General features: G+C 41.9%; 1 protein-coding gene across 3 annotated transcripts in view; it reads left to right on the top strand.

Annotated features, from left to right (window-relative positions):
- The window catches only part of farp2 (FERM, RhoGEF and pleckstrin domain protein 2), a 49,645-nt gene extending 30,062 nt beyond the window's left edge, over positions 1-19,583 (top strand). Inside the window, exons 14-27 of one of the 3 annotated variants that reach the window (XM_049588762.1) lie at positions 8,485-8,669; positions 8,860-8,949; positions 10,003-10,136; positions 10,230-10,311; positions 10,399-10,636; positions 10,929-11,059; positions 11,154-11,222; positions 11,305-11,394; positions 13,866-13,948; positions 15,074-15,192; positions 16,373-16,512; positions 16,791-16,898; positions 16,995-17,146; positions 17,227-19,583. In XM_049588762.1, the coding sequence (XP_049444719.1) occupies positions 8,485-8,669; positions 8,860-8,949; positions 10,003-10,136; positions 10,230-10,311; positions 10,399-10,636; positions 10,929-11,059; positions 11,154-11,222; positions 11,305-11,394; positions 13,866-13,948; positions 15,074-15,192; positions 16,373-16,512; positions 16,791-16,898; positions 16,995-17,146; positions 17,227-17,320 (1,715 nt within the window). In that variant the 3' untranslated portion in view covers positions 17,321-19,583. Of the gene's footprint in view, positions 1-8,484; positions 8,670-8,859; positions 8,950-10,002; positions 10,137-10,229; positions 10,312-10,398; positions 10,637-10,928; positions 11,060-11,153; positions 11,223-11,304; positions 11,395-13,865; positions 13,949-15,073; positions 15,193-15,398; positions 15,563-16,372; positions 16,513-16,790; positions 16,899-16,994; positions 17,147-17,226 lie in introns of all 3 variants that reach the window. The other 2 variants (XM_049588763.1, XM_049588761.1) reach the window with 2 other exon arrangements.
- The last annotated feature ends 4,702 nt before the right edge of the window (positions 19,584-24,285 follow it).

Raw genomic sequence — 24,285 nt, 5'->3', positions numbered from 1 at the left:
ATAGAGGGTTTCCTCCTTCAGTGCCACAACCTGCAGGCCCTGGCGCTCGCAGACCCCTCTGGATCCCCTCATATTAAAATGTAAGTCACACGTCGGTACAGCACTTAATGATCAATAATTCAGCCCCTCTGGGATGTTGCGATGTCACAGTCACAACAATACATGTGCAACCTTTTAATTCTGTCCAACTTGTCCACAAATTTAAACAGTCATCGTAGTTCTCACTAATCATAGCAGCCCCACGCACAACATCACCGAACTCATTTCCTTGTCTCTGATTTGATAAAAATCGTACAAGGTAATTCCCTGATGTTCTGCATGAAACAGGGTAACGTGAAACACTTTTCTACCACAAAACACCCAGAATATGACTGAAACACATGAACAACAGACAAGACAGGTACGGACGGAAGTTTATTGATGCCAGGCCAGAAACAAAACAAAAGAAAAGTGATCAGTATCAGGTAGTAACATAAAGTTTCTTGTTCTAACAAGATGTTTTTCCACATTTTTACAAAATACATTCATGTTGTAACAAGGAACTTATGTCGTTATAACACTATACTTATTTATCTTGTTATAACGTGACACTTTTCTTGTTATAAAAGTTTTGTTAAACTTTTCCCACATTTTTATAAGATGTTTATGTTATAACAAGAATCATTCTCATTATAATGATGTATTTATTTATCTTTTTATAACGTGAAACTTTTTTTTTAAAAACACGAAAAGTTTCTTTGTTATAATGGGATTTTTCACATCTTAACAAGATGTTTTCATGTAATAAACTTAAAAAATAAAAAACCTTTTTCTAACGTGACGCATTTCTAAAATCCTGAAAAAAAAAAACTTGTTATAAGAAAGTTTTCAAATTATAACAAAAAATCTTTTTATAACAATATACTTATTTAACCTGTGATAACGTAAAACTTTTCTTGTTAGATTTTTCACATCTGTGCAAAATGTTTTTATGTAATTAAATTTTTTTGTAATAACAAAACAAAACTTTTTCTTTCTAAAATTCCAATAATGTGAAAAACATCTTGTTATGAACAAGAAAGCTTTCATGTAATTACCTGATACTGATACTTTTTTTTTCTCGTGGCCTGGCTGTTCTTCCGTACAAAAGAATGGAGAGTTGCATAAATCACAAACTCAGAACATTGCGGTTTTAGTCTCATTGGAACAAGTTGCCTTTCATTTTTAATCAATTATAAAAAAGTGTTACTATTTTTGCAATTCTGGCTTGCAATATCATTTGTTCCTCCCAATTTTTTTAGAAAAGCGGTCGTGAAATCAGACATTTTGGTCCACAATAATCCCCAAAAAAGCAAGTGACATCCTGGAGGGACTGATGATTGATAAGCAGCAACAGCACTCTTTAATAATTCAATTTTACTTTAGTCCCAGCAACACTTTAACATTCACAAAGCTTTTAGTAATTGTCAGAAAAGACAGAGATGGCTGCACCGTGTAAAGCTGCAGGTGTCCGGCTGTTTATGTCTTTATACTTTGAGTCATTTCCAACAACCTGCACTCTCATCAGCGCTGATGCACGTCGTTGTTGCGTACACTTGTTGCATGCTTTCACTTTTAACTCTCTGCAATGAGAAGTGGAGGAAAACATCCTCCGTTCCACATGTTGGTTTTCTGCAGCAGAACGATTCTATTAGTTTGTATCAGTGATTCAACCCTGTCACGGTCAGGTTATGGTGCTTTTTTTCACGAGATTCTTGAATGCAGAATAATTCTTTGTCTTTTCAGTTGTCTTATCGACAGGTTCAGTGTATTTAGAGGAAATGTTGATTTATGCATTGGGTGAACCTCTCACAGATTCAAGAAAACGGCAACAAACACTTTGGGCTTTTACTTTGAAAGCTTTAGACCTTTTAAGTCCTGTTTCCCGTCCTTTAAAACATGAATGTACACTGTCATAGGAATGTCTTGTTAGATTTGCCTTCTATTTGCTGAACACGTAATAATTTAGCTGTGACAAAACCTAGTTGTGCATCCACCTTTGCCTGCCTTAGTAGTTTCAGTTAGTTTCATTTTTGTCTTGACCAACAAGTAAGCTTAAAAAATGTGATATCCTAATTTACAAAGTACGTCACAAATAATATTATTCTAATCATCATCATCATCATCATCATCACCTGGCTTTTCTTATATGGTACTTGTGTAGTGTACAGTTTCCCAGTAGATGGTAATCATTAATTTGTCTAATCTCAGGGTTAAAATGAAACAGACAGTCGTCCAGGTCCAGAGATCCTTACAGGCCTCCTGAATGTAAAATATGAGACACTCCATGGAGCCACTTCTGTGCCTCACTGACATCTGCTGGCTGGAGTCAGCACTCTTCACATCAGACCAGTTGACAGCATGTAGTAGGTGTCATGCACTTAAACTTTAGGTAGGTTCATCATGTCTGAAGGATAAAAAAATATATATAAATCTCACCAAGTAACATTTTAGCTTCACGCCGAGCAAAGTTAAAGAATGTAAGCAGTGTACTAATGAGCCATTCAGTGCACTGTTAACACTAGGGATGCACCGATTGTGAATAATTGGGCAGATACCAATGCTTTTTTGTTGTTGTTGTTTATTTTGTGTTTTTATTCATTCCCCCTTTTGTACCAGATAAACAAAGAACTCTCCATTATGAAAAGAATAAGTGAACTGTATATTACTGTACCTTTTGAATGAGCAATTCATGAAACAGCCTTTGATAAAACTCATAAGCCTTTTTACTATATATAATATATCATAATTCCTGATTACATCCTGTGCTTGGAGGGTAAGGAGCTCCTGCACCTCATTGTTGTCCTAATTTACGGACATTTATGGTCACCGTTGTTCTTCTTTGACCTGTTAACTACTATTAGCTACTGTTAAAGTCTTCCACAGTGGGTGGCACGCATAACACGTCGTCGAACCGTAACACCCATCCATGGCTCCATCCTGCGGCCTGTTCGGGTTGTGCAGACACTGTTTCCCTTTCTAATATATATTTTATATTGCTGTGAAAATGTCAACAAATTTTTCTTTCAAACAGTTGTTTGCACTCAAGTTTCATAAAAATTCCATTTTACATGAGAGTGTTAGAATTTACCTTTGTCCAGTATTCATTTTTACTGAAGAGAGCTTGAAAGCCTCATGATGTAACTCAAAGTGACCTCCATTAGCAGTTAGCTCTGGCTGCTAACAGCTAACGCTAACTAGCTCCTCTCCTGTCGATTTCAAAACAGATTTGTTGCTCACAATGAAGCATTATCAGGGAAACAATAAGGTTTGTCACCCGAATCTTTGACACTGAGTTTACTGCGTCCTTTAGTCCTGAAAGCATCCAGATGAAGACGTCTGTTCATTCCAAGTATTTTCTGTTGTTCTCATGTTGCCTGGAGCCGATGTGACACAACAGAAAAACATCGTCCACTGCCATCAGTGATTATCATCTTACTTGCTGATAGGCCGATGGTCGTCATCAAAGCAAATACGTTTGCCCAATAGATCGGTGCATCCCTAGTTAACACCACTCTCTACAAAATGAATGTATCATCCTCCTTGTATGTAAGGCTTCGTACACCTGTAGCAGACTTAGTAGTTAGTAAACCATGTATAATAGACGCAGCGCTTTTAAACTTTAAAAACCATCCATGTTTGTAGTTTGTAGGAAACCCTTTGGATTCAGTAGGGGAAGCTTTTATTAAAGCATCAGTATGTCTCTTTTCAGGCATGTTAGCACATTTTGGGGTTTTGGCTTTGGCTGTCTTCAGGGTACCAACAAGGTGGTGCTCTGTTGGTTCGAAGGAAATAGGGGTCTTTTGCACATTAGCTATGAATTTCTCTTTTACAGTAGCTGGATTCTTTTTCATGTTGTTTTTGAAGTATTGGTGTAGGAATGATAGTTTGCTGTCATGTGGTTTGTCGCTAACACACAAGCATGCACAGTGCTTTTTTTTTTTTTTTCTCAATTTAATTTTTTTGTCCAACCTCCCTGCCTCAGAGATCCAACTGGTCTTGTCAAGTCTGTCGTGACAGCTCACTCCAAAATCAAAAATACAAATTTCCCTCTTACCTGTAGTGCTAATTTCAGTCTATATAGTTTTGGTGCAAGTTGCCGGGTGCTGGAGATATCGGCCGTAGAGATGTCTGCCTTCTCTCCAACATCATGGAACTCAGCAGCAATGTCTCTTTCCAGAAATCATGACCAGGTTACTCAAGATAATCTGTGTTGTTGTGAGCAGTTTCATGTAGGAACTATTTTCTTTCTACCAAACTACATCCTCCAATTATATCACTGCACAGGAGGAAGAGTGCATCAACTGCTAGTTCACCTAGCACCACTGAGCTAGCAGACATTACAGCGCAGCCATGGAGGGCGCACATTAATGTTTACCTCATGAGCTCGAGCTTCTCGTTCATGAGTAGATGCACGCTTCCTCCTGCGCACTGATAAGGGTTAGAGGGTGTAGTTTGGTAGAAAGACAAAAGTTCCTAAATGAAACTGCTCACAAGGTCTGTGAGTTTTTCAAATGTACGCCTGAGCAGCACAAGCTGACTGCCATCTAATTCCATTATATCAGAGAGAAGACAGACATCTTTTTGGCTGATATCTCCAACACTCAACAGTACACACCAAAAAAATCTAGACTGGGGCGTCGGTGGCTTAGTGGATAGAGCAGGCGCCCCATGTACAAGGCTGTTGCCGCAGCAGCCCGGGTTCGACTCCCCCCCTTTCACACTTGACTTTCCTATCAATTAAAGGCAAAACTGCCCAAAAAAAAAATCTTAAAAAAAAAAAAAAAAAATCTAGACTGATGAATAGCGCTACAAGTAAGAGGGAAAATATGCATATTGTGATTTTTGGGGGTGAACTGCCTCTTAGAATGAATTCACTTGTGCCATAGAACACAAAAAACTAATACTTTCTTGATATCAAACTAATCAGTCACCATGTTGTCATTTCATCCTCAAAACAGTCTTGACTTGTTGAGTGCAATTTTTTTTTTTAAAATTCCTTTCATTTGAGCTCACTTTAATCTGCTTGAATTCAGCAAAGTTTGCTTTTTCTGTGCTTGTTAGTGTTGCCTTTTTGTCTCGCACCTCTGTGCCTTAAAGCACTTACTTTCGCTCTTTTCATGCTTGTCATGCGTATCTCAGGTGTACGTTCCTGTTTACTTTTCAATGGATGTTTCCGGTGAACATCCATGTGAAAAAAGGGGCTTTCTAAATTAAGTTTTCCTCTTTAGTCACTAAGAATATATACTCATCAGTTCTCATTGTCATTTTGAAGGATTGTTATTTTCCCAATAAAAACAACAACAGTTGTGGAACGTTATTTAGTTTCATGTGCCATCAGTTACCTGTTAGACCGAGTTGGTTGCCTTGATTCTTTTTCTGCCATGTGATTCTTCAAACATCTCAACTGAAGATTTAACTAATGACGGGGCTGACGATGATAACCAGCTAAGCTATAACTGCACTTAGGCATCAAGTAATCATCACTTAATCCTGAATATGTATATTGACTTATTATAAACAAACCTGTACTTAATGTGTGTATGTTTTTACTCTCTCAAGAATAAAGTAATCACTTTTGGGTACCATGAATGTCAGACTTAAAATTCTTTTTCAGATGCAGACCGAAAAATCAAAGACGCAATGGTGATGTCATTCTTTCAACTGCTTTAACAGAAACCTCAGTGGTGTTCGACACTCTTGTAATGTGCATGGCTCACATCATGACGGATGAAGTTTACCTCACCCTCTGTCCGCATTTTAAATTGTACGAAATAATGGACGTAGCCAACATGTTACCCGTTTGTTTGAGGCCTCGTGTTTCGAGCACGGATGTATAAAGAGACCTGGATACAGCGTTGGTGCCGGGTCCCCGTTCATTCCTGTCAAAGTTGCTTAGTGGAGCATGAAAAAGTTCTACTTCCCGAGTGTAAAATTATCTTGATCTTTCGCACCATTGTGACCATGGAGCAAGCGCACCAGAGACTTCTGCTGGTTGAGCCGGCTACTTCAATTTTAGCATCTGCTAACGTGAATAGGGATAAAAATCATGGATGTATAAAGAGACCTGGATACAGCGTTGGAGGCAAGGCCCCGTTCATGCAAATGAAAGTTGCTTGGTGGCGCAAAAAGCTACTTTTCCATGCTACGAAATTACCAAGATCTAACGCATTGTGGGGCCTACAAAGCGAGCTAACTACGGTGGCCGAGTGCAACCAAATGGCTGACTTCTGGTTTTGCCCTCTGCTAACTTGAATGGGGCTAGGTGATTTAAATGAGCGTTTTTTCCTGGTATCTTGAAATCCAAATAATAAAAGTAGTCTTTTCGTTGTGACAGTTGACAGGTGTTTCTCTCTGAATGTAATCCTATGAGAATGAAGTCTTTTTGTGCCCAGTGGCATCAAGCGACAGACCTTGAAGATGTCATTGTACAAATTGGCCACTATGTCAAAAGTCCAGCAGTGCTGTTTCTGGGGGCTCATTTTTGAAGCTTCAAGTTCGGCATTTTAGCCGTCACCATCTTGGATTTTTGGAGCCAGAAGTGACCACTTTTGGATATGAGAGTGGAGCTAACTCTAACGCCAGTTGCTAGCTTAGTTAGCAAGGTGCATTTATGATTAGCTGTGATGATGCAAATTTTTGCTAGCAAAAAAAAAAAAGGCTTAAAACAATTTACTTAGTGGAAAAACCGAACATCAGACTCCTTAGAGGGTCTTTTAGTAAGATTAAATGCCAAACAGAACTTTTCCCGATGACTAAAACGTTACAATAAGCTTTCATGGGCTGAAAATACACTGAAATAGTGACAGCTACTACTATACTACATGAATATTGGGGTAACGACATGTTTACCCAACCAGTGTAGTCGTTGTGGTAGCCATTTATCAATGGCACCCACCTGTCATTCAAAGTGGCCACACCCTAAATATGCGTTACTTTAAGTCTTAAAAAAAATCTAAATGGGTGAGTTATAAAAAATAACCCCCCATTCAGTTGCTGTGAACGTGAAAATTAGCTATTGAGATTAAAACCGTTTTTGTACTAAGCTGTAAAAGCGTTAATTTCAGCTGTAAAGTTGAGTTTCAACATGGGGGTCTATGGGGGTTGACTCGCTCTTGGAGCCAGCCTCAAGTGGCTGTTAGCGGAACTGCAGTTTTTGGCACTTTGGCGTTTTTTAGCCCTGGAGATTGCCTCTTTGGTTTTACTCAGACATCAGACTGGAGATATTGTGTATTAGGTGTGATGTTTTAGCCTGATCATTTTCTTCATTATTTAAAAACTAAATGAAACTCTAAGGACCAACTTGTGATCCCACGTAAAAATCTTTCAAAGCTGTTTTCACATGCAGGAGCAACACACTCCAGATTGTATACTCCTTACTTTAGCTGCTCCTTTTGATTCTCTCCATGAGAGAAATTCTGTTCGTATGAAATGCTCTTCAGTGCTGTAGAAAAAGAAGCCTGTATACAACAAGTCAGCACACATCGCCTTTATATGTCTAAGGCAACAAGCTTGTGTGCGGTTGGGGGTTGGGTCGGACTAGTACACAAGATTCCTCAGCCTAATTCCAGCTGAGTGTGTGTGTTTGGACAGGCTCTGTGCCAAGTCATTCCACAGCAAACCCTCGTCCTCCTGCTGTGGAGCCGACGTCCGCTCTCTTCCCCTCTGCTGTCAGTCCCTGTGGGCCACTTCAGATAAACTATAAACAACTATTTGCCCTCCAGACAAGCCACATTCCTGATAGCGTGAGCAATTATTTCCGGGTCGAGTTTTTCTTTTTTTTTTTTTTTCCCCCGTCTCTCAGCCTTCCCCCACTCCTTTTTTTCCTCTCTGTCTAATAGAAGTGGAAGAACAGCTGTGGTGACCTGTGACTCAGTAAAGAGGACAGCCCGGCGTTTCATCTGCGTGTTTTGTCTCCTGATTTGTTGTGTAGCGAAGCGAACAAAAGCTGAAGAGCCAGTTGTCTGAAACAGAGCCGGGCTCGTACAAGTTGGCAGTGAATCATTTGTCCTTTCTGTAGCGAGCTCTGAAAACAATGGCAGGGGGAAAAAATGTGGGAACCATTACTTGCCTTGGTCTACTCTGCCGTCTCCCCTTTCATTTGTGGCCAACGTGTGTGATGAACCATTCCACTTGTTTTTGTTAAAATGTGCAGGCGGTGGTTTCTCTCTGAGAGGAAATGAGATAATTTTGGAAAAACAGGTTAGGTGAAGATGGAGTATATATTTGACTGAATGCGGCGTATTTTAGCGCTATTACAAATATGGTCATGTGAGTGACTGTTGACTTAAACGCCATACAAAAGATCGTGTTTGTTCTCTTTTGAAACCTCTACAGTTCTTTTATTTTTCACCTCCCCCACCTCTCACACTGCTGTCTCATGCTCTGATGCTCTGTTGTTTGTCTTGACTGATTTAAATCACTGATTAAATCTGATTTTTAATTCCTCTTTTCCCTCTTTGACAGACTCGGTCATGGACAGCCCTCAGCTCTCGCCCCTCACTTCCAAAGGTCCCCTCTGCCTGTCCCCCTCCTTCCAGATGTCGACCCTCAGTCTGCCGGGCCAGGCCCCGTCGCCACTGCAGAGCCCCATCCTGAGCGAGGTGGGCAGCAATGCCAGGCTAGAGGAGGAGGAGGAGGGCAGGAGGAAGGTACACTGCTTACATGCCACCCTTCCACTCCCCCCTGCCTCACAACCCCCTTCTTTTAAAAGTAGAGATCACAAAACCCTAATTTATAACAAGATCAAACTTTGAGTTTGTATAATGGAGGGAAGGATTTGAAGTGTCTCTCTTCGTGTTGTCCGTCACTCAGTTTTGAAATGTCCCTCTTCTCCCTCAGCGATATCCCACCGATAAGGCCTACTTCATTGCCAAAGAGATTCTGACCACAGAGCGAACGTACCTGAAAGACCTCGAGGTCATCACTGTGGTGAGTGTTTTTTAACCCTGTTCTTATTTGGATTCACCAAAGCTGCGTTAAGATAATGTGGTCACTGAAATACAAACGCTGAAGTCAGGATTGTATGTAATCGTATGTTAAAATAAAAAATAACTTGCATCAAAGGATGATCATAAAAATGGTCAATACTTTATTGATCCTCGAGGGGAAATTATGATTCGTTACAGTAGCTCCGATGTAAAGAAAAGGGAATCATAAGAAGTAAGAATAAGAGTATGAAATAAAATTATATAAATATAAAGCAATAAAATAAAGTAGAAATGAAATGTGCTTTAAAATGAAATAAAACCTGTGTTGTGCTACGGTGTTTAACACTGCTTAAGATGTAAAAATTCAAATATTAAAATAAAATATACATCGTCACTGTGCTGAGGCAGTAAGTGTGAAAATTTAACTACAATATATGAGTAAATATAAGAAATATGTACAGTTACGTGCATTGTATGAGGTGAAAAAAAAACAAGTTGATTTATACAATTTATTAGTTTACAATGTCATAGTTTATTGTTTATTCCTTTTAATGATGATTGATTTATGTAATTATTAGAACACATTTAAAACATGTTACTGAAAGCAAAACTTAATTTTATCTTATTTTTTATTGTTAGTTAGGTTGTTTATTTGCATTTTGGTAATAAATATGCAGCACTGTGACTGTTGAGCTGCAGCAAATGACACGGTCTTTTGGAGGCGCCAGTGGGAGGCTTGCCCAGGGCACCACATATGCTAGAACAGCTACTGGATGCTATCTCGGATTCGGAGCCGATTATGTTGAATATCCAGTGTGCATGCAACAAAGACGAGAGCATCAGATGATACAGGATGATATTAAAATCTCAAAAATAATAATAATGGACCCACCGTTAAAAGAAAAGTTTTGAAAGCTTGATACTGTCCTCTAATAAAGAAGGGTAAAATAAGCTGTTAACTTTTGAGATTTTATAAGCCCGATTTGTCATTTTCTTCCATGATCGTTTATTAGGAGTGTATGCGTCATTAGCGTGTTGTCCCTCTCGTGCTCAGTGGTTCCGCAGTGCTGTGATCAAAGAAAACGCCATGCCAGAAGGCCTGATGACCCTCCTGTTCTCCAACATCGACCCCATCTATGAGTTCCACCGAGGCTTCCTGAAGGAGTTGGACCAGAGGCTGGCTCTCTGGTGGGTGCTCCTGCGCTCTCTCTGTGTGATTACATGTGTGGAGGCCTCTGGTGAGATGCTAATAAAGACAACATCTGCAAATGTGTTTCTTAGGGAGGGACGCTCCAATGCTCACGTCAAAGGGGACTACCAGAGGATCGGTGACGTGATGCTGAGGAACATGTGCTCTCTTAAGGTGAGAATGCTTTGTCAGCTCTCTGATGAAGGCGGCCTCTCCTTTACAGAGTGGTCCTGTATTTGACACGTTTATTGTCGTCCTTAGGAATTCACCAGCTTCCTGCAGAAACATGATGAGGTGTTGACAGAGCTGGAGAAAGCCACCAAGAGGCTGAAGAAGCTGGAGACAGTCTACAAAGAGTTTGAGCTGCAGAAAGTCTGCTACTTACCCCTCAACACATTCCTGCTCAAGCCCATCCAGCGCCTCATGCACTACAAACTCATCCTGGAGAGACTGTGCAAGCATTACTCTCCCTCCCACCGTGATCATGACGACTGCAAGGGTGAGTTTTCCTCAGCTTGTGTCCTCCGCTTCTGAAGTTTTACTTGGTAAAGATAGTGGTAGCTGAGGAAGATGACTTTGAGAAAAAACACCTGCTGTGCTCACACCGTCAGTGATTGCACTAATAATTTACTGGATGTTTGCGGTTTTACTTCAGATAATTATTCTTAAAAATATTTTGGATTTAAAACTTTTTAAGGTGAAATATCAGCAAATTGAAGATGTGTATTTTCTCAGAGTGGACTGAGTGACTTTCAGAAAACTGATGGAACATCATTTTTGTTTCCTCACAGAGGCTCTGAAGGAAGTGGCTGAGATCGCCACTCAGCTGCAGAGCAGTCTCATCCGGCTGGAGAACTTCCAGAAGCTGACCGAGCTGCAGAGAGACCTGATTGGCATCGAGAACTTGACAGCACCGGGCAGGGTGAGTGCAGTGACACGGAGCAGAGGGTAGAGGGCGCTGGGAAACTATGTAAAAGCTTCACCCAGAGTACCTGACAACCTTCTCGTGTTTGCAGGAGTTCATCCGAGAGGGATGTCTGTACAAGCTCACCAAGAAAGGACTGCAGCAAAGGATGTTTTTCCTGGTTAGTACAAAACTACTACGACTGACTGTGATTAAATTTCTTATAAATCAGTATAGTTAAAGATGTTTCTGTCTCTTTTCAGTTCTCAGACATGCTCCTCTACACGAGCAAAGGTGTTACAGCGACCAATCAGTTCAAAGTGCACGGCCAGCTGCCCCTTCACGGCATGATCGTGAGTATACGAGCTCTAGTTCACCTCCTCTAACTTTTACCCCTCGTTAACCCTCGCCAGCCCTGTAAAGGTCCCACTACAGCTCCTGGTACACTGTTAGAGGAACAGTAACCCCTGATGGTGACGTGTGTAGGTTAGAATCATCAGTATGATCTGATCGTGTGTTGAGAAGGGAGGGCCTGGGTCTCCTAACGTTGCATGTCTCTGCTTTACTCCTGGCTGCAGCTCATAGTGCTGGATGCACCGGTAAGTCCTCTGAGCTCTGCCAGTTTGGATGCCCAAACTAGGGTTGGGCGATATGGTAACTTTTTCCAGCCGGCGATTGGTGATATTTTCACACAGGTGTGTTCTGGCAGCGAGTTTGCTGAGCTTCACGAGCTCTCGTAGCTTTTTTAAGTCCAATAAATGAACAAAATAGAGTCACAAAATGTCAAGAAAGGAAATACTCTTACACCTGTTTCCTTTACTAAACAGAAAAATAAAACTGTGCAGGTTTCTCTCTTTCACCGAACTGAGACTGACTTTATTGTCTTGTTAATTCATAGTGAAACACTCTTCATTCAAACTCGTCTTGGTTGGTTTTTCTACTGTAGATTCCACTGGTGTGTGTATATATTTGTTTCTACTTTGTGCTTCTTCAGTCCAGCCCCCGCTCCATCAGACACTGGGATGCGCGTCTTGTACTCTATTTCCATTTTTCCAGCATTCAACTCTGATTTGTTCAAAATAAATCCTTAACCACAAAACCCGCCAGCAGGTTTGGAAAGAATGCTTTCTTTAAAAAAATCGCCCAAATTACATCATTTATCTCAGCAGGAAACTGTAAGAACTGGGGCTGTCAAAATAACGCGTTCATTTAAATTAATTAATCACAGAAAAAAATAGTGCTTTAAAGAATTTAATGCTGATTAATCATGTTCTGTGGTGCCCTTTGACCCAGTGTGTCATTGAAAGCCACAGTGGCTTTGTCACATGATGGAGGCAGATGAGACGACGCTGCTTGGCCCTGTGAACGGAACATTTATATTTAAAAAATGTCCAGATGGAAGATTTGATAGGAGCACCATCCTCTGCAGTTTATTTTTTTTTTTTTAAAGATATTTTTGGGGCATTTTAGCCTTTAATGGATAGGACAGACAAGTGTGAAAGGGGGAGAGAGAGAGATGACATGCAGCAAAGGGCCACGGGCTGGAGTCGAACCCGGGCCACTGCGGCAACAGCCTTGTACATGGGGCACCTGCTCTACCACTAAGCCACGATGCCCCATTCTCTGCAGTTTCTGCAGTAAGGAATTTTCATATCATTGGAGGACTTGAAGGCTGAAATATCACCTCAACACAAAGCATTTATCGCTAGCAGGCAGCCTTATCAAGCCACATTCGACCAGGCGTTCAGACAAAAACTGAGTCAGTCTACCTGTGACCAACTAAGTAACTCCCTTACAAAATGGACTGCAGACCAGTTTGGGTGGTAGAGGACAGGGGGACAATTGTGACCAAAATCCAGCAGCTTTACTACGACACTTTTACCAAAATTCTTTAGAATCAACATTTTTGAAATACTTTTACAGCAAAAGCTGATGTATGCGATCAGTTTAGATTAATTAATCACTGAGCATGTAATTAATTTGATTAGTTTTTTGTTTTTGTTTTTTTAATTGCTTGACAGCCCTAGTTAAACAAAATTATTGTTGGATTTTCAACTTTCCAGTGGTCCTTGCACACATCGCGTGCAACAAACACCTCTGTCAGGAAATAACCAAATCTAAGCTTAAAAGTGACATTTAATCAAAGTCACTTCATCCTGTGTCTTGTTTAAAAATAAAACAAACCATAAACCAGCAACACGGCTGAAACCAACAGTTACATGACAGGAATGAAAGCGAACATCAGACACACTGCAAGACGAGTAAAGGTTATAAAAATTCAGTGTGTAGATCAGGGTGTGTGCAGGTCCTTAAAATGTCTTAAATGTCTTACATCCAGTTTAATAAATAAAATATGTGGGGTCTCCCTTTGTTTCAGCGCTGAGCAGCGTCTCTCACTCGTTCTTTGGAAGTAGACCATCGTCATCACCAATCGCTGATAGCTGATATATTCTTCCAGTCGCCCAACCCTAACCCAAACCCTACCCTTCTTCTCCCATGCTTGTGTAGAGCAATCACCAAAACGCACACCCCACAGATTACTCAAGATGGTTACAAATATTTGTAGTTGTATATCAAGCCAAAATAAAGCTATAGACAAAGATTTTAGTCTTTAACTTCAGTCCTGATAGGAGGTTTAACAAACTCCTTATAGTTTACCTCCACACAGATACACGTAGATGCTCCAGTGGCAGCTCTGTCTTCCAGACTTTGTCTCCCCCTTCACTCCTGAGCTCAAAGCATCCTTTGTAAACTAATGTGTGTTAGATTGAATGTATCCAGTATTTGGGTAATGCTTTCTGGGTTTCTCTTTTTTGGTTTGTAGGTTGAGGAAAGTGAGAATGAGTGGTCGGTGCCTCACTGCTTCACCATCTACTCTGCTCAGAGGACCATTGTTGTGGCTGCCAGGTGAGGAGGGGAAAGGACTGTTTTTTATTGTAGTAGTTATAGTTCAGCTCCAATTTATCTCTTTTGGTCAAACAAATAAAGAAAAGGTTCGGATAATTTATTTATAGCTTAATTAAAAGCTTAAGCAAAAGCAGATAGAATGCTTTCATCATACTTTCTTCATTACACCATGTTGTACTTCATTTTCTCTCCAACTACTCTGAACACACAACGTAAAAACCCACCTGTAAATCAGTGCACTGTTGATCCGTCGTTCATCTTTCACTCATGCAGTCTGTCGCCGGAATGTTCAGGAACATTTCCTGCATAGGGTCAGGTGTGAATGGGAAACCAGTACCACCAGTTTCCCACCTCAAGTCCTTCCTCTTTCACACTGCATACATATTGCAGCGTTATTCCGCCTCAGTGTTCTGTACGTAAGGTACAATCATCGAATGGGGGGACAGAATTGTCTCGCCCCTGAGCCTGGAACAGAAGTAGTAATAGTGTCATAACGATGTCTGTGTAAACAGAACAGCCAGCAGGATCGTGGGCGGTACGTGTGTGTTGATTTGGTGATGTGTTACAGCGTTGAGGTTTAAAAAGTAGGTGATAGCAGTTAGCAGCTGACTCAGGGAAGAAAACCAGTCGCCAAGAATGTCCTCAAATTAGGAAAATTGTGAGGTCCAGGAGCTCCTTACCTGACTTCTTCTTCTGTGACACATTTAATACTATTCGACTTTTGGGTCAAAGCCAGGGGCGGAAAGTGTGGAGCATACTCAGACCAGTTTGAGTCCGATTGACTGTATACATGCAGGAGGAATTCAACTCCCAGTCACATATTCTGGGTGTGTTAGCCCAACTGAGAAAATCGATTAAGTATGATTTCAGTCGGACTAACATTCTCCATTTATTTTCAAAGTCCAGTTTTAGTCAAAGTAACATGAGTTGATTTTCTCTGATGTCCTCACCTCAGTATCTTTTATTTTTTTTCTGTCGAGTTTTATGGCAGTTGGCATCCATTACCACCACCTGCTGCATTATCCCTTGCCCTATCTATTTCGGCATTTCCATGACGTGTGTGAAAAGGTGCAAAATGCAAATGTTCCTAACTATGTGTGAATGAGACTTATGTTTGTGTTTCAGCTCTAAAGTTGAGATGGGGAAGTGGATTGAGGATCTGAACATGGCTATCGACATGGCCAAGAAGTCGCAGGAGAAATCCAGCATCTTCCTCGACGCTGGACTCGGCGATCACTCCAACCGTAAGAGCTTCTTTTGACCTCAGTGTTTCGTGGAGATGTAGAAGAACTGGTGTAACTGATGGTGTGGAGATGTATACTTTGTGTGGCTTTTTTATACTTTCCCCAGCTGAGTCAGGAATAATTTTTTTTTAAAAAAAAATCTTTTCCTTCACACATTCAAATATCCAGTTAATCCCTTTCCTCCAAACAACTTCCCATCCCTTCAGGGTCATCTGATGAGGTTTCTCTGGAGCAGGAGTCGGAGGATGACATGAACTCCTCCCGAACTTCACTGGACAAGCAGACGCACCACCGTGCCAACACCACCATGCATGTGTGCTGGCACCGCAACACCAGTGTGTCTATGTCAGATCACAGCCAGGCTGTGGAGGTACTCCTCCTTTGCCCGCTTCAAGACACACATATACACACTTTTACACAGCCACACACTCTGAGTACAACACAGATAGTTTAACCACAGAGCATATAAAAGAAGTGGACGTAGCCTCTGTGACATCACCCACTGGTCAGTCTCAGAACCCTACGGCTATCGGTCTGATGACGATACGCCTCTGGGGGGCACCAGGCAATATCTGGGCTCATAATAGCTGGTCTATTTGACTCTAAATGGGACTATACTTTATGGAAATGTTTACTGAGGTCATAAATCTGGTTAGAAGTTCATTTCCTCCCTTCTATATAATCCAACAGGAGTCGCCCCCTGCTGGCCATTAGAAAGAACACAGGCACTTTGACCTGGAAGTTACGTCCACTTCTTTTATTCACTCTTTGAGTTTAACTTACTTCTAAGTGACATTCATCAACACTGCATATAGACGTTGGTGACAAACGGCTGCCATCGTTCTGCGGTCCATCTCTGCATTTCACCTTTTCCTTCTAACCTTTTCAGTTTCCCTCTTTTTATTCTCCTCCTGGTGACTGTTAATATCCTGTGTTTCTACTGTTTCCACTGTTTGACTGAAGTTTGTCCTGGAAGGCTCTTTGTTCTGGGTTTCTTATTTAATTGAGAGGATTTTAACAATGTGCATGCAGCACAGGTTTTTCTCCACCACTAACATTCTTACTCCACAGACCTGGACGACTTCTGCTCTTATTTTCCCCCTCTTACTTCCTCTCAAAGCTAACATGCTAACACTTTCTCTACACCCTGTCTTCTTCTTATGTCTCTTCGCCCTCTCAGTCTTCGGCTCTCCGGCTATCTCACCAGAGCTCCCTCCTCGCTATCTCCTCGGTCAGGGCCAAAGACCAAACACCATCACACATGTTTGCTGGTACCGAAACCAGAACCTCTCTCTCACTGATTACCTGCGCATGAACCAGGTACCAGAACCACAGGCCCAGATAGATTACTACAAGAGGTCCAGTTAAAATACTTCCACAATTTTTACTGTTCAGTGAGATGAGCATATTAACACACTTAACATTTTAAAGCAACACATTAACAGTCCTTATTAACACACAGATCTTTTAATTAATGCAGTTTGTCACAACCAAGCGCTCACACACAAATCACTGAGTGTTATTCTGAATTAGTGATGAAACATCAGTCACAGTTTATCTTTAATCAAATCTGTCTGACCGTCATATTCTCTGTGTAGAACCAGCTCTCAGGTTACCTCCTGAGGAAGTTCAAGAACAGTAATGGCTGGCAGAAACTCTGGGTCGTCTTCACCAACTTCTGCTTGTTCTTCTACAAGACTCACCAGGTCAGCCGACACGTCCTGACACCAGTTATTACGCTGCAACACATTTAAAACGTGAGTGGGTGTGTTCTCAGACAGTGTGTTTATCTCTGTCTGCAGGATGACTTCCCGCTGGCGAGCCTCCCACTGCTCGGCTACACAGTCAGCACCCCCGAAGAATCAGACAGCATTCACAAGGAGTACGTCTTCAAGCTGCAGTTCAAGTCCCACGTTTACTTTTTCCGCGCAGAAAGCGAGTACACCTTCGAAAGGTACGTTTCTAATCCCCACAACGTTGCAGTGCATCCCACAGGTCGGCCTTAAAGTCAACTCTGCTGTCTTGTCTTCACAGATGGATGGAGGTGATCAAGAGTGCAGCCAGCACGGCGGGCCGGATGAGCCTGCTCATACCCAAAGGAGGTCCCATGGAGATAAACGGAAACTAAGTCGAACATCATGTGTCTGGAGGCTGGGCCTCTGGGATGTCACAAAGACTGTCCACTCTTGTTCTCGGTGTAATTTTTTTATGTGAAGGGAAGACGATAACAACTGGAGACTGAAAGATACTCCCAGTTGAAGTGTTAACATTTCTCAGCCTAAAGATTTAATTCTAACGATCTGTGCATTTTTCTTGATTAATGATGTAAATGATAACATTTGTTCCCAGGATATAATGAAAGGGAGACGTGTACATTTTGATCAGTTTTTGCATGTGTGGTGCTCGATGTGGCCGTTCACATGGACTGATGGGAAATACTGTTATAATGGGACCAACAAAAAAGGGCTTTAATTCCCTTTAAAGGAATTTTCTCCTGAAGGGTACGTTCGGTATTTTTCAACCTGGATCCTTTTGTCCTCATGTGTTTGTGTCTAAGTGACGAATGAGAACGACTTTTTTTGAAGCTGGTCCAGTTTTGCGTGAGAGTGCTGCAGCCAGGCTGCGATGTAACCACTCTGGGCGTGTTCACACGTCAAATTACTTTCACTAAACTGTGTTGTTTTTGCCACTGACAGGCTCAGATTGTTATTATAAATGACTGACACTTTATAGAAAGGATCCATACAGAGATAGACCTCTCTGCTAAAGAGTAAGATCCTTTTCGTTTAACCAGAAACAGCCCCAACATCGTCATCGCCAAACACACCAGACTCCATTTAAATAAACAGTAATTTTAGCGTGTACAGAGCCAGCATGTTCTAACGTCTAACTGGGTAAAGTAAGGGTTAATTTCAACCAAACCAGAGCTGATGATTGTTGGAACAGTGTTAAGATGAAGCACGACGACTTTTGTGTATTTTATTTTGTTTCTGTCAACTTTGAATAAAGTGTTATTTTCAATCCTAAAATTACTGTTTATTTAAATGGAGTCTGGTGGGTTTGGCTATGGCAATTTTGGGGCTGTTTCTGGTTAAACTGGAAGGCTCTTACTCTAACAAAAGGTCTATATTTGTCGGGATCCTTTCCATAATGTTGTCAGACACTCTGAATAATAATCTGAGCCTGTCAGAGGCAAAAACAAACACTTTAAGTGGACAGAAATTGATGGTGAACATGCACCAAGTGGTTAGATCACAGCCTGTTTTGCTGCTGCCAGCTGCAGCGCTCTCTCTCAATACTGGACCAGTTAAAAAAAACCTTTGTCTCTTAATCACCCAGACTCAAAAATGTAGGAAAATAGTGTCCAGGTTGAAAAACACCAGTTACCCTTTAAATACATGACGACTGAAGCTTTGTTTGGTACAGCTCTGCTACGACTGGGACACAGGTGATATACAGTATGTGGGAAATGAAGGTACAGGATCGTATGTGCTCTCTGCATTGTAAGAGTCAGACGTGTGTGTGGGAGATGGAGGCGAGCAGAAGGTTTACAGGATGTTGAAACAAGTTTACGAGGAGAAGACACATGGGAAGTTTCGAGCAATTTAGCAACATTGCTAAAGGTTTTCAGAATACATTTTTTCATATAAGCAGTATTTATTTCTATCTGAGGCTTTATTTTCCTGTGAATGGAAGGACGTTTCAAATGTTCAAAAGGGAGCTGTTCTGCTTAACTCTCCTGATTAGTCATAGGCAGCGTTATGGCCAGTTTGGTGCTACATTTCTCTCTTTTAATATCAAATGTAATCAAATGTATCCTGTTTTTATTTTTGCATATAGGGATAACAATGTGAGGAAATATGTGCAGTGGTTACTCTAGTGTTTACTGTGTGTACAAGTTGCAGATTTTCCTCCTAAAAATGAAAAACAAGAAGAACATATTTTGAAGTAATCGTACTCGGTGATGATGTCGTGCTGTGTCGGACTGTGTTAGACAAATGGGAGCTGACTTATGGGAGACACCAGTGACGCTTATTGTCAATTATTTAGTGCGCTTACAAGCAACCGTGGTAGTATTTGGTATATTTTTTTGTATGAAGACTGGAATCTTTACCCTCTGTGTGTGTGTTTGTGTTTGTTTGTGTGTGTGTGGTTGCGTGTGTGGAGAAGCCACTGGAGCTGTTAACGTAAGGTGATGATAGAGGTCATCTCCAAAACCATCTGACATTCTGTGTGTGTAAGAGACTCACTGTTGCACAGTTAACATACAGTATGTTACTCCTATTTATTGTTTAGCAGCATGTCATCAGGGCCGTGCTCCTGGATGCCCTCATGTAGTCCTCATGTTATTCCTTTGAAAACCTAACAAATAAAAGATCTTTTCAATCACACTCTCTATGTCTTTGTGTTGTTAATCATCAGTGTGACAGACTGTGAGTTGGAGATGCATCAGAAAATGTATAATAGTTCAACTATAGTTCAACAGTGCTATGCTAAGCATTGCGCTTACGCAGCAATGAAATTTTGACACCAGTCTGCACCATTTTTATGCCTCCACACTGGCAATAGCCGTGGCCTGAGGCATTATGTTTTCGGGTTGTTCGTCCCATTCTTTTGAATGAAATATCTAAAGAACACCTCGGGGGAATTTCGTAAGATTTGGCACAAATTGAACTTGGACTCAACAATGAACTGACTGAATTTTGGTGGTCAGAGGTCAAGGTCACTGACCTCATCTGTCTAATTCTTGTGACCACGTTATCTCAAGAATACCTTTAGGCTTTATTTTCGCAAATTAGGCAAAAATGTCCACAGAATTTGTTTGTCAAAGGCCACTCTTAATGGTCACAGTGTAACGCCAAGTCAGTTAAACTTCAGGGATATCAATCTGTCCATTTAGGAAACAAGTGATTGTGAATCAGTGTCAGCTGCTTTGGTTCAAATGAAAGTGATAATAGGTGCAATGGAGAGGCAAAAGCAAGACAACCCCCAAAAGGAAATGGTTTTACAGGTGGTGTCCACAGACAGTTGCTCTCTCTTTATCCTTCCTGACTGATTCCTTCTAGTTTGTCTTCTGCTAGTGTCCTTGTCACTACTGGCAGCATGAGGCGGTACCTGCAGCCCAATCAGGTTGCACAGGTAGTCCAGCTCCTCAGTGACAGCACATTCGTTAAGTGCGGTCACAAGAAGGTTTGCTGTGTCTCAAGAGCATGGAGGAGATACCAGGAGACCGGCCGTTGCATGAGGAGAGCTGGACAGGGCCGTAGAGGGGCATCAATCCAGTAGCAGGACCGGTATCTGCTCCTCTGTGTGAGGAGGAACAGGAGGAGCGCTGCCAGAGCCCTACAGAATGACCTCCAGCAGGCTACTGGTGTGCATGTTTCTGACCACACTGTCAGAAACAGACTCCATGAGGGTGGCATGAGGGCCTGACGTCCTCTACTGGGACCTGTGCTCACAGCCCAGCACCATGCAGCTTGACTGACATTCGCCAGAGAACACCTGAGTGTTTGGAGATGCTGTGGTGAACGTTATGCCACCTGGAACATCATGGCAGGGGATCAGAGATGGTCTGGGGAGGCATATCTTTGAAGGGTTGCACAGACCTCCATGTCATAGTCAAAGGTATCCTGACTGCTGTATTGGGATGAAATCCACAGAGCGACTGTCAGACCTTACGCTGGTGCAGTGGGCCCTGGGTGCCTCCTGGTGCAGGACAGTGTCTGGCGTCATGTGCCCAGAGTGTGTAGGCAGTTCCTGGATTACGGACTCATTGACGCCATTGACTGGCCCTCTCATCCCCCTGACCTAATTCCAACTGAGCACCTATAGGACATTATGTATCCATGCATCCTACGCCACCAAGTTCCGCCAGGAGTGCAATGATGCCCTGATCCACGTCTGGGAGGAGATCCCCCAGGACACCATCTGCCGACTCATCAGGAGCATGCCCAGACGTTGTCAGGAGGGCGTACAGGCAAGCTGAGGCCATACACACTACTGAGTCACATTATGAGTTGCTGTGATAAAATTCAAGTTGGATCAGTCTGTGATTTCAGGTTTTTACTTTGATTTTGGTGTGATTTTGAATCCAGCCGTTAGTGGGTTGATGATTTTGGGTTCCATTGATCGTTGTTATGTCATTTTATTCTTAACAAATTATACAGTGTACATCAGTAAAGATTTTCAACTTGAACAATTTGTTCATCAAGATCTGATGTGTGATTTAAGGGTTCCTTTAACTTTTTTGAGCAGTGTAGCTGCCAATTCATTTTCTGTCAGTCCGTGCTGACACATGCTGCAGTGATATCTGTCAACACTTAATAATAGGCATTGAAGTATGTGCTAATACAAAGTGTCTGTATTCATGTGGTTTTAGTTGTGGATCTTTGCAGAGGAAGTTTTGCAAACTGAAAGTGATGTCAGAATCCTGTATTAACGCCTTAGCTGAGACTGAGGCATGGGAAGATGTAATGTTGCTTGAGGGTTTAGGGCTGTAAAGGTATTGCTAAATGAAGGAAATGTTTCGCTGAGCTTTTTTATGTGTGTGTGCATGATCAGGCTGTCAGTCAAAGATGGAAGCGTCGACCTACTTGCCCGTGGTTTTATCGAGGATCTGCAAATCTGTCGAGCAGTCATAAACAAAGCAGGGCATTCCTCAGGCAGGTCCAAACAGTGTGAACACAGGGCGCGGCGGCTTCCCCAGAAGTGACATTATAGTTTGTCTGCCAAGGGAATCTTTTCAAACGATTTTCTGTTAGGGAGTGGAGAAGGTGTGGAGCCCTCACTGTCATAACAACATGGCTGCACGGTATCACCACATAAGCCAGCCAAAAATGACTCACACAGGTATAAGTTTAATCACCTCTGTCCCCATGTGTAGATCCAACAAGTGCTGCAAGTGCTGTGCTTTATATATTTACTCCACTGCCTTTACCTAACAGGTTCAAAGACAGTCTGATAACGATTTGATAAGCACATAAAATATGCTGCATTCTGCGTGACAGAGCTCAGATAATGCAGTGTGTTGGTTTCAAATCCTTTTCACAGGCTAATCACTGGATTAGTGTGTCATAGAGGGAACACAATAACAGACCTTCCTCATTTGTAATAGGATATAATGAGAAGGCAGAGCTTTCACCTTATCTCCCCTTGTTAAAAGGTGCAACACCGACAGGGCTGTATAGAAACGCTGAGTCATGAGTCAAACACCCCACCAACTTTAGCAGACACCAAAAGATAAGCTCCAGCGAGCCTGGCTCTCTCCGAAGGTGACACAGTCTGCAGCCTAGCAGCAGCTCTAATGCTCACTGATTAGCATGTTACATCTCAGTGGTTTAATCCAGTCTTTATACTAAGCTAACCGCTGCAGTAGCTTCATATTTATGAACAGATATGAGAACGATATTAACGTCTTAATTAGACTGTTGTGAGCCTGTAAAACAGTTGCGTTATGTCTATGTGGCTCTGGTGGGACCTTTTAAGGCCATGTCCAGACATACACAGGTATCAGCGCCACAAATAGGGAAACTAAGACTATTACTACTATAATTTTGTAATATAACATAAGGCCACAACAACATTACTACATAGCAATGCCTACTAAATAATAGAGAGGCCTTTTTGTCAAGGGTCCTGCAGCCCTCCGGCCCCCCTCCCCACCTCGTTACACTTAACCTGCTCTCTGGGGGAGATGGGCAAATTGTCCGACATCAAGTGAACTCTGAAACATGCTGTATCATTGTCATGTCAAAACGACAAAAGCTGTCTGGTGCCAATTGACCTTTAGCTAAGCTCCGCCCCTTTGTGATGGTCCAACAGGGTGTCAGAATAATCATGGAGCCCACACTGTAACTAACTGCTCTTCTGGAGAGAAGCAGACAGAGGGGTCTACAGTCTGTGTTTGAAGGATATATCCAGGATGTCAAACTGACTCAGCAGCAACAACAGGTTAAAAAGACAAAGATAGTTAGAAGCTAAAGCCGAACTATAGGTTACAGATCACAGTGTTAAAGTGAACCACCACATCACTGCTGATCGCCACACAAGACAATGAATATAAAGGGAAACTTTGCTGATATTAAACCAGCTGTGTGGTATCGCAGTGTGTGCAGATGAACAGTGTTTGGCTTCACCCCCGTGCCGCTGCCAGCACCTGGACAAACAGGGATCTCCGGGTGAAGTCAAACAACGATCATCTGTACACAAAGCGATGACACACAGCTGGTTCAATATCAGCAAAGTTTCCCTGCTTCCCTTCACTGGTTCCTGTACAGCAGGGTCGGTCTTTGTTTCACTGTTATAATCATTAAAAAGCAAAAGCAGCATGTGTATACATTCAGTAGGCTATATCTTCAGTAACTAGCTAGCTAACCCTACACTCTTCAGGGTTTGATTTTGGTTTGGGAACAGGGAAGAAACGTGTATCTTTTTCCAACCTCTCCAGGTAACGAGTATCATTAATACACGACATTTAGCTCCAAATCCACAAAACCAGCCTGAAAATGAAGGAAATCTGAAACGACTGCATTAGCCTTACGCTATGTAATGATTGGCCAGTCTGCATCCGAGGGCGGGACTTAGTGAAGGGTCAATTCAACCACCACTACACTACTGAGATGAGTGTTTGTGGAGAGAAGAACATGGAATCTGTTGGAGGAGAGCTCATTACGTTACCTCTGAGCAGCTGGTGGCTTGCCTAGGGCACCAAACGTGCTAGGGCTGCCACTGCATTTAGGCTTCACTTAAAAGGGGTGTTCATTTGTAAAGATTGTTTGCAGAACATTACAAATGTTTGTTCACCACAGAGCTTATTTTCTGCAAAAATCCAAAATCCAATGGAAACATCCCACTGGCATTTTAACAAAGGAACCAGGGTGATGCTAACTTTGTCGCCCTACAGAAGAACATTGTCCCTGGTGCGCTCTATAGATCAGTTTGTTTTCTCTTCATCCTCTTCTTCTTCTTCTTTTCTGCAACAACAAAGGGTGCTTTTACACCTACATTGTTTGGTTCGGTTCAATCGAAGTCAAGTCTGTTTGCCCCCTCAGTGCGGTTCGTTTGGACAGGTGTGAACACAGCGATCACACTCGG

The sequence above is a fragment of the Epinephelus fuscoguttatus genome, linkage group LG10, assembly GCF_011397635.1.
Source record: "Epinephelus fuscoguttatus linkage group LG10, E.fuscoguttatus.final_Chr_v1".
Lineage (NCBI taxonomy): Eukaryota > Metazoa > Chordata > Actinopteri > Perciformes > Serranidae > Epinephelus > Epinephelus fuscoguttatus.
The sequence above is the reverse complement of the archived record's forward strand: the minus strand, read 5'-3'. Positions and strand labels throughout refer to the sequence as shown.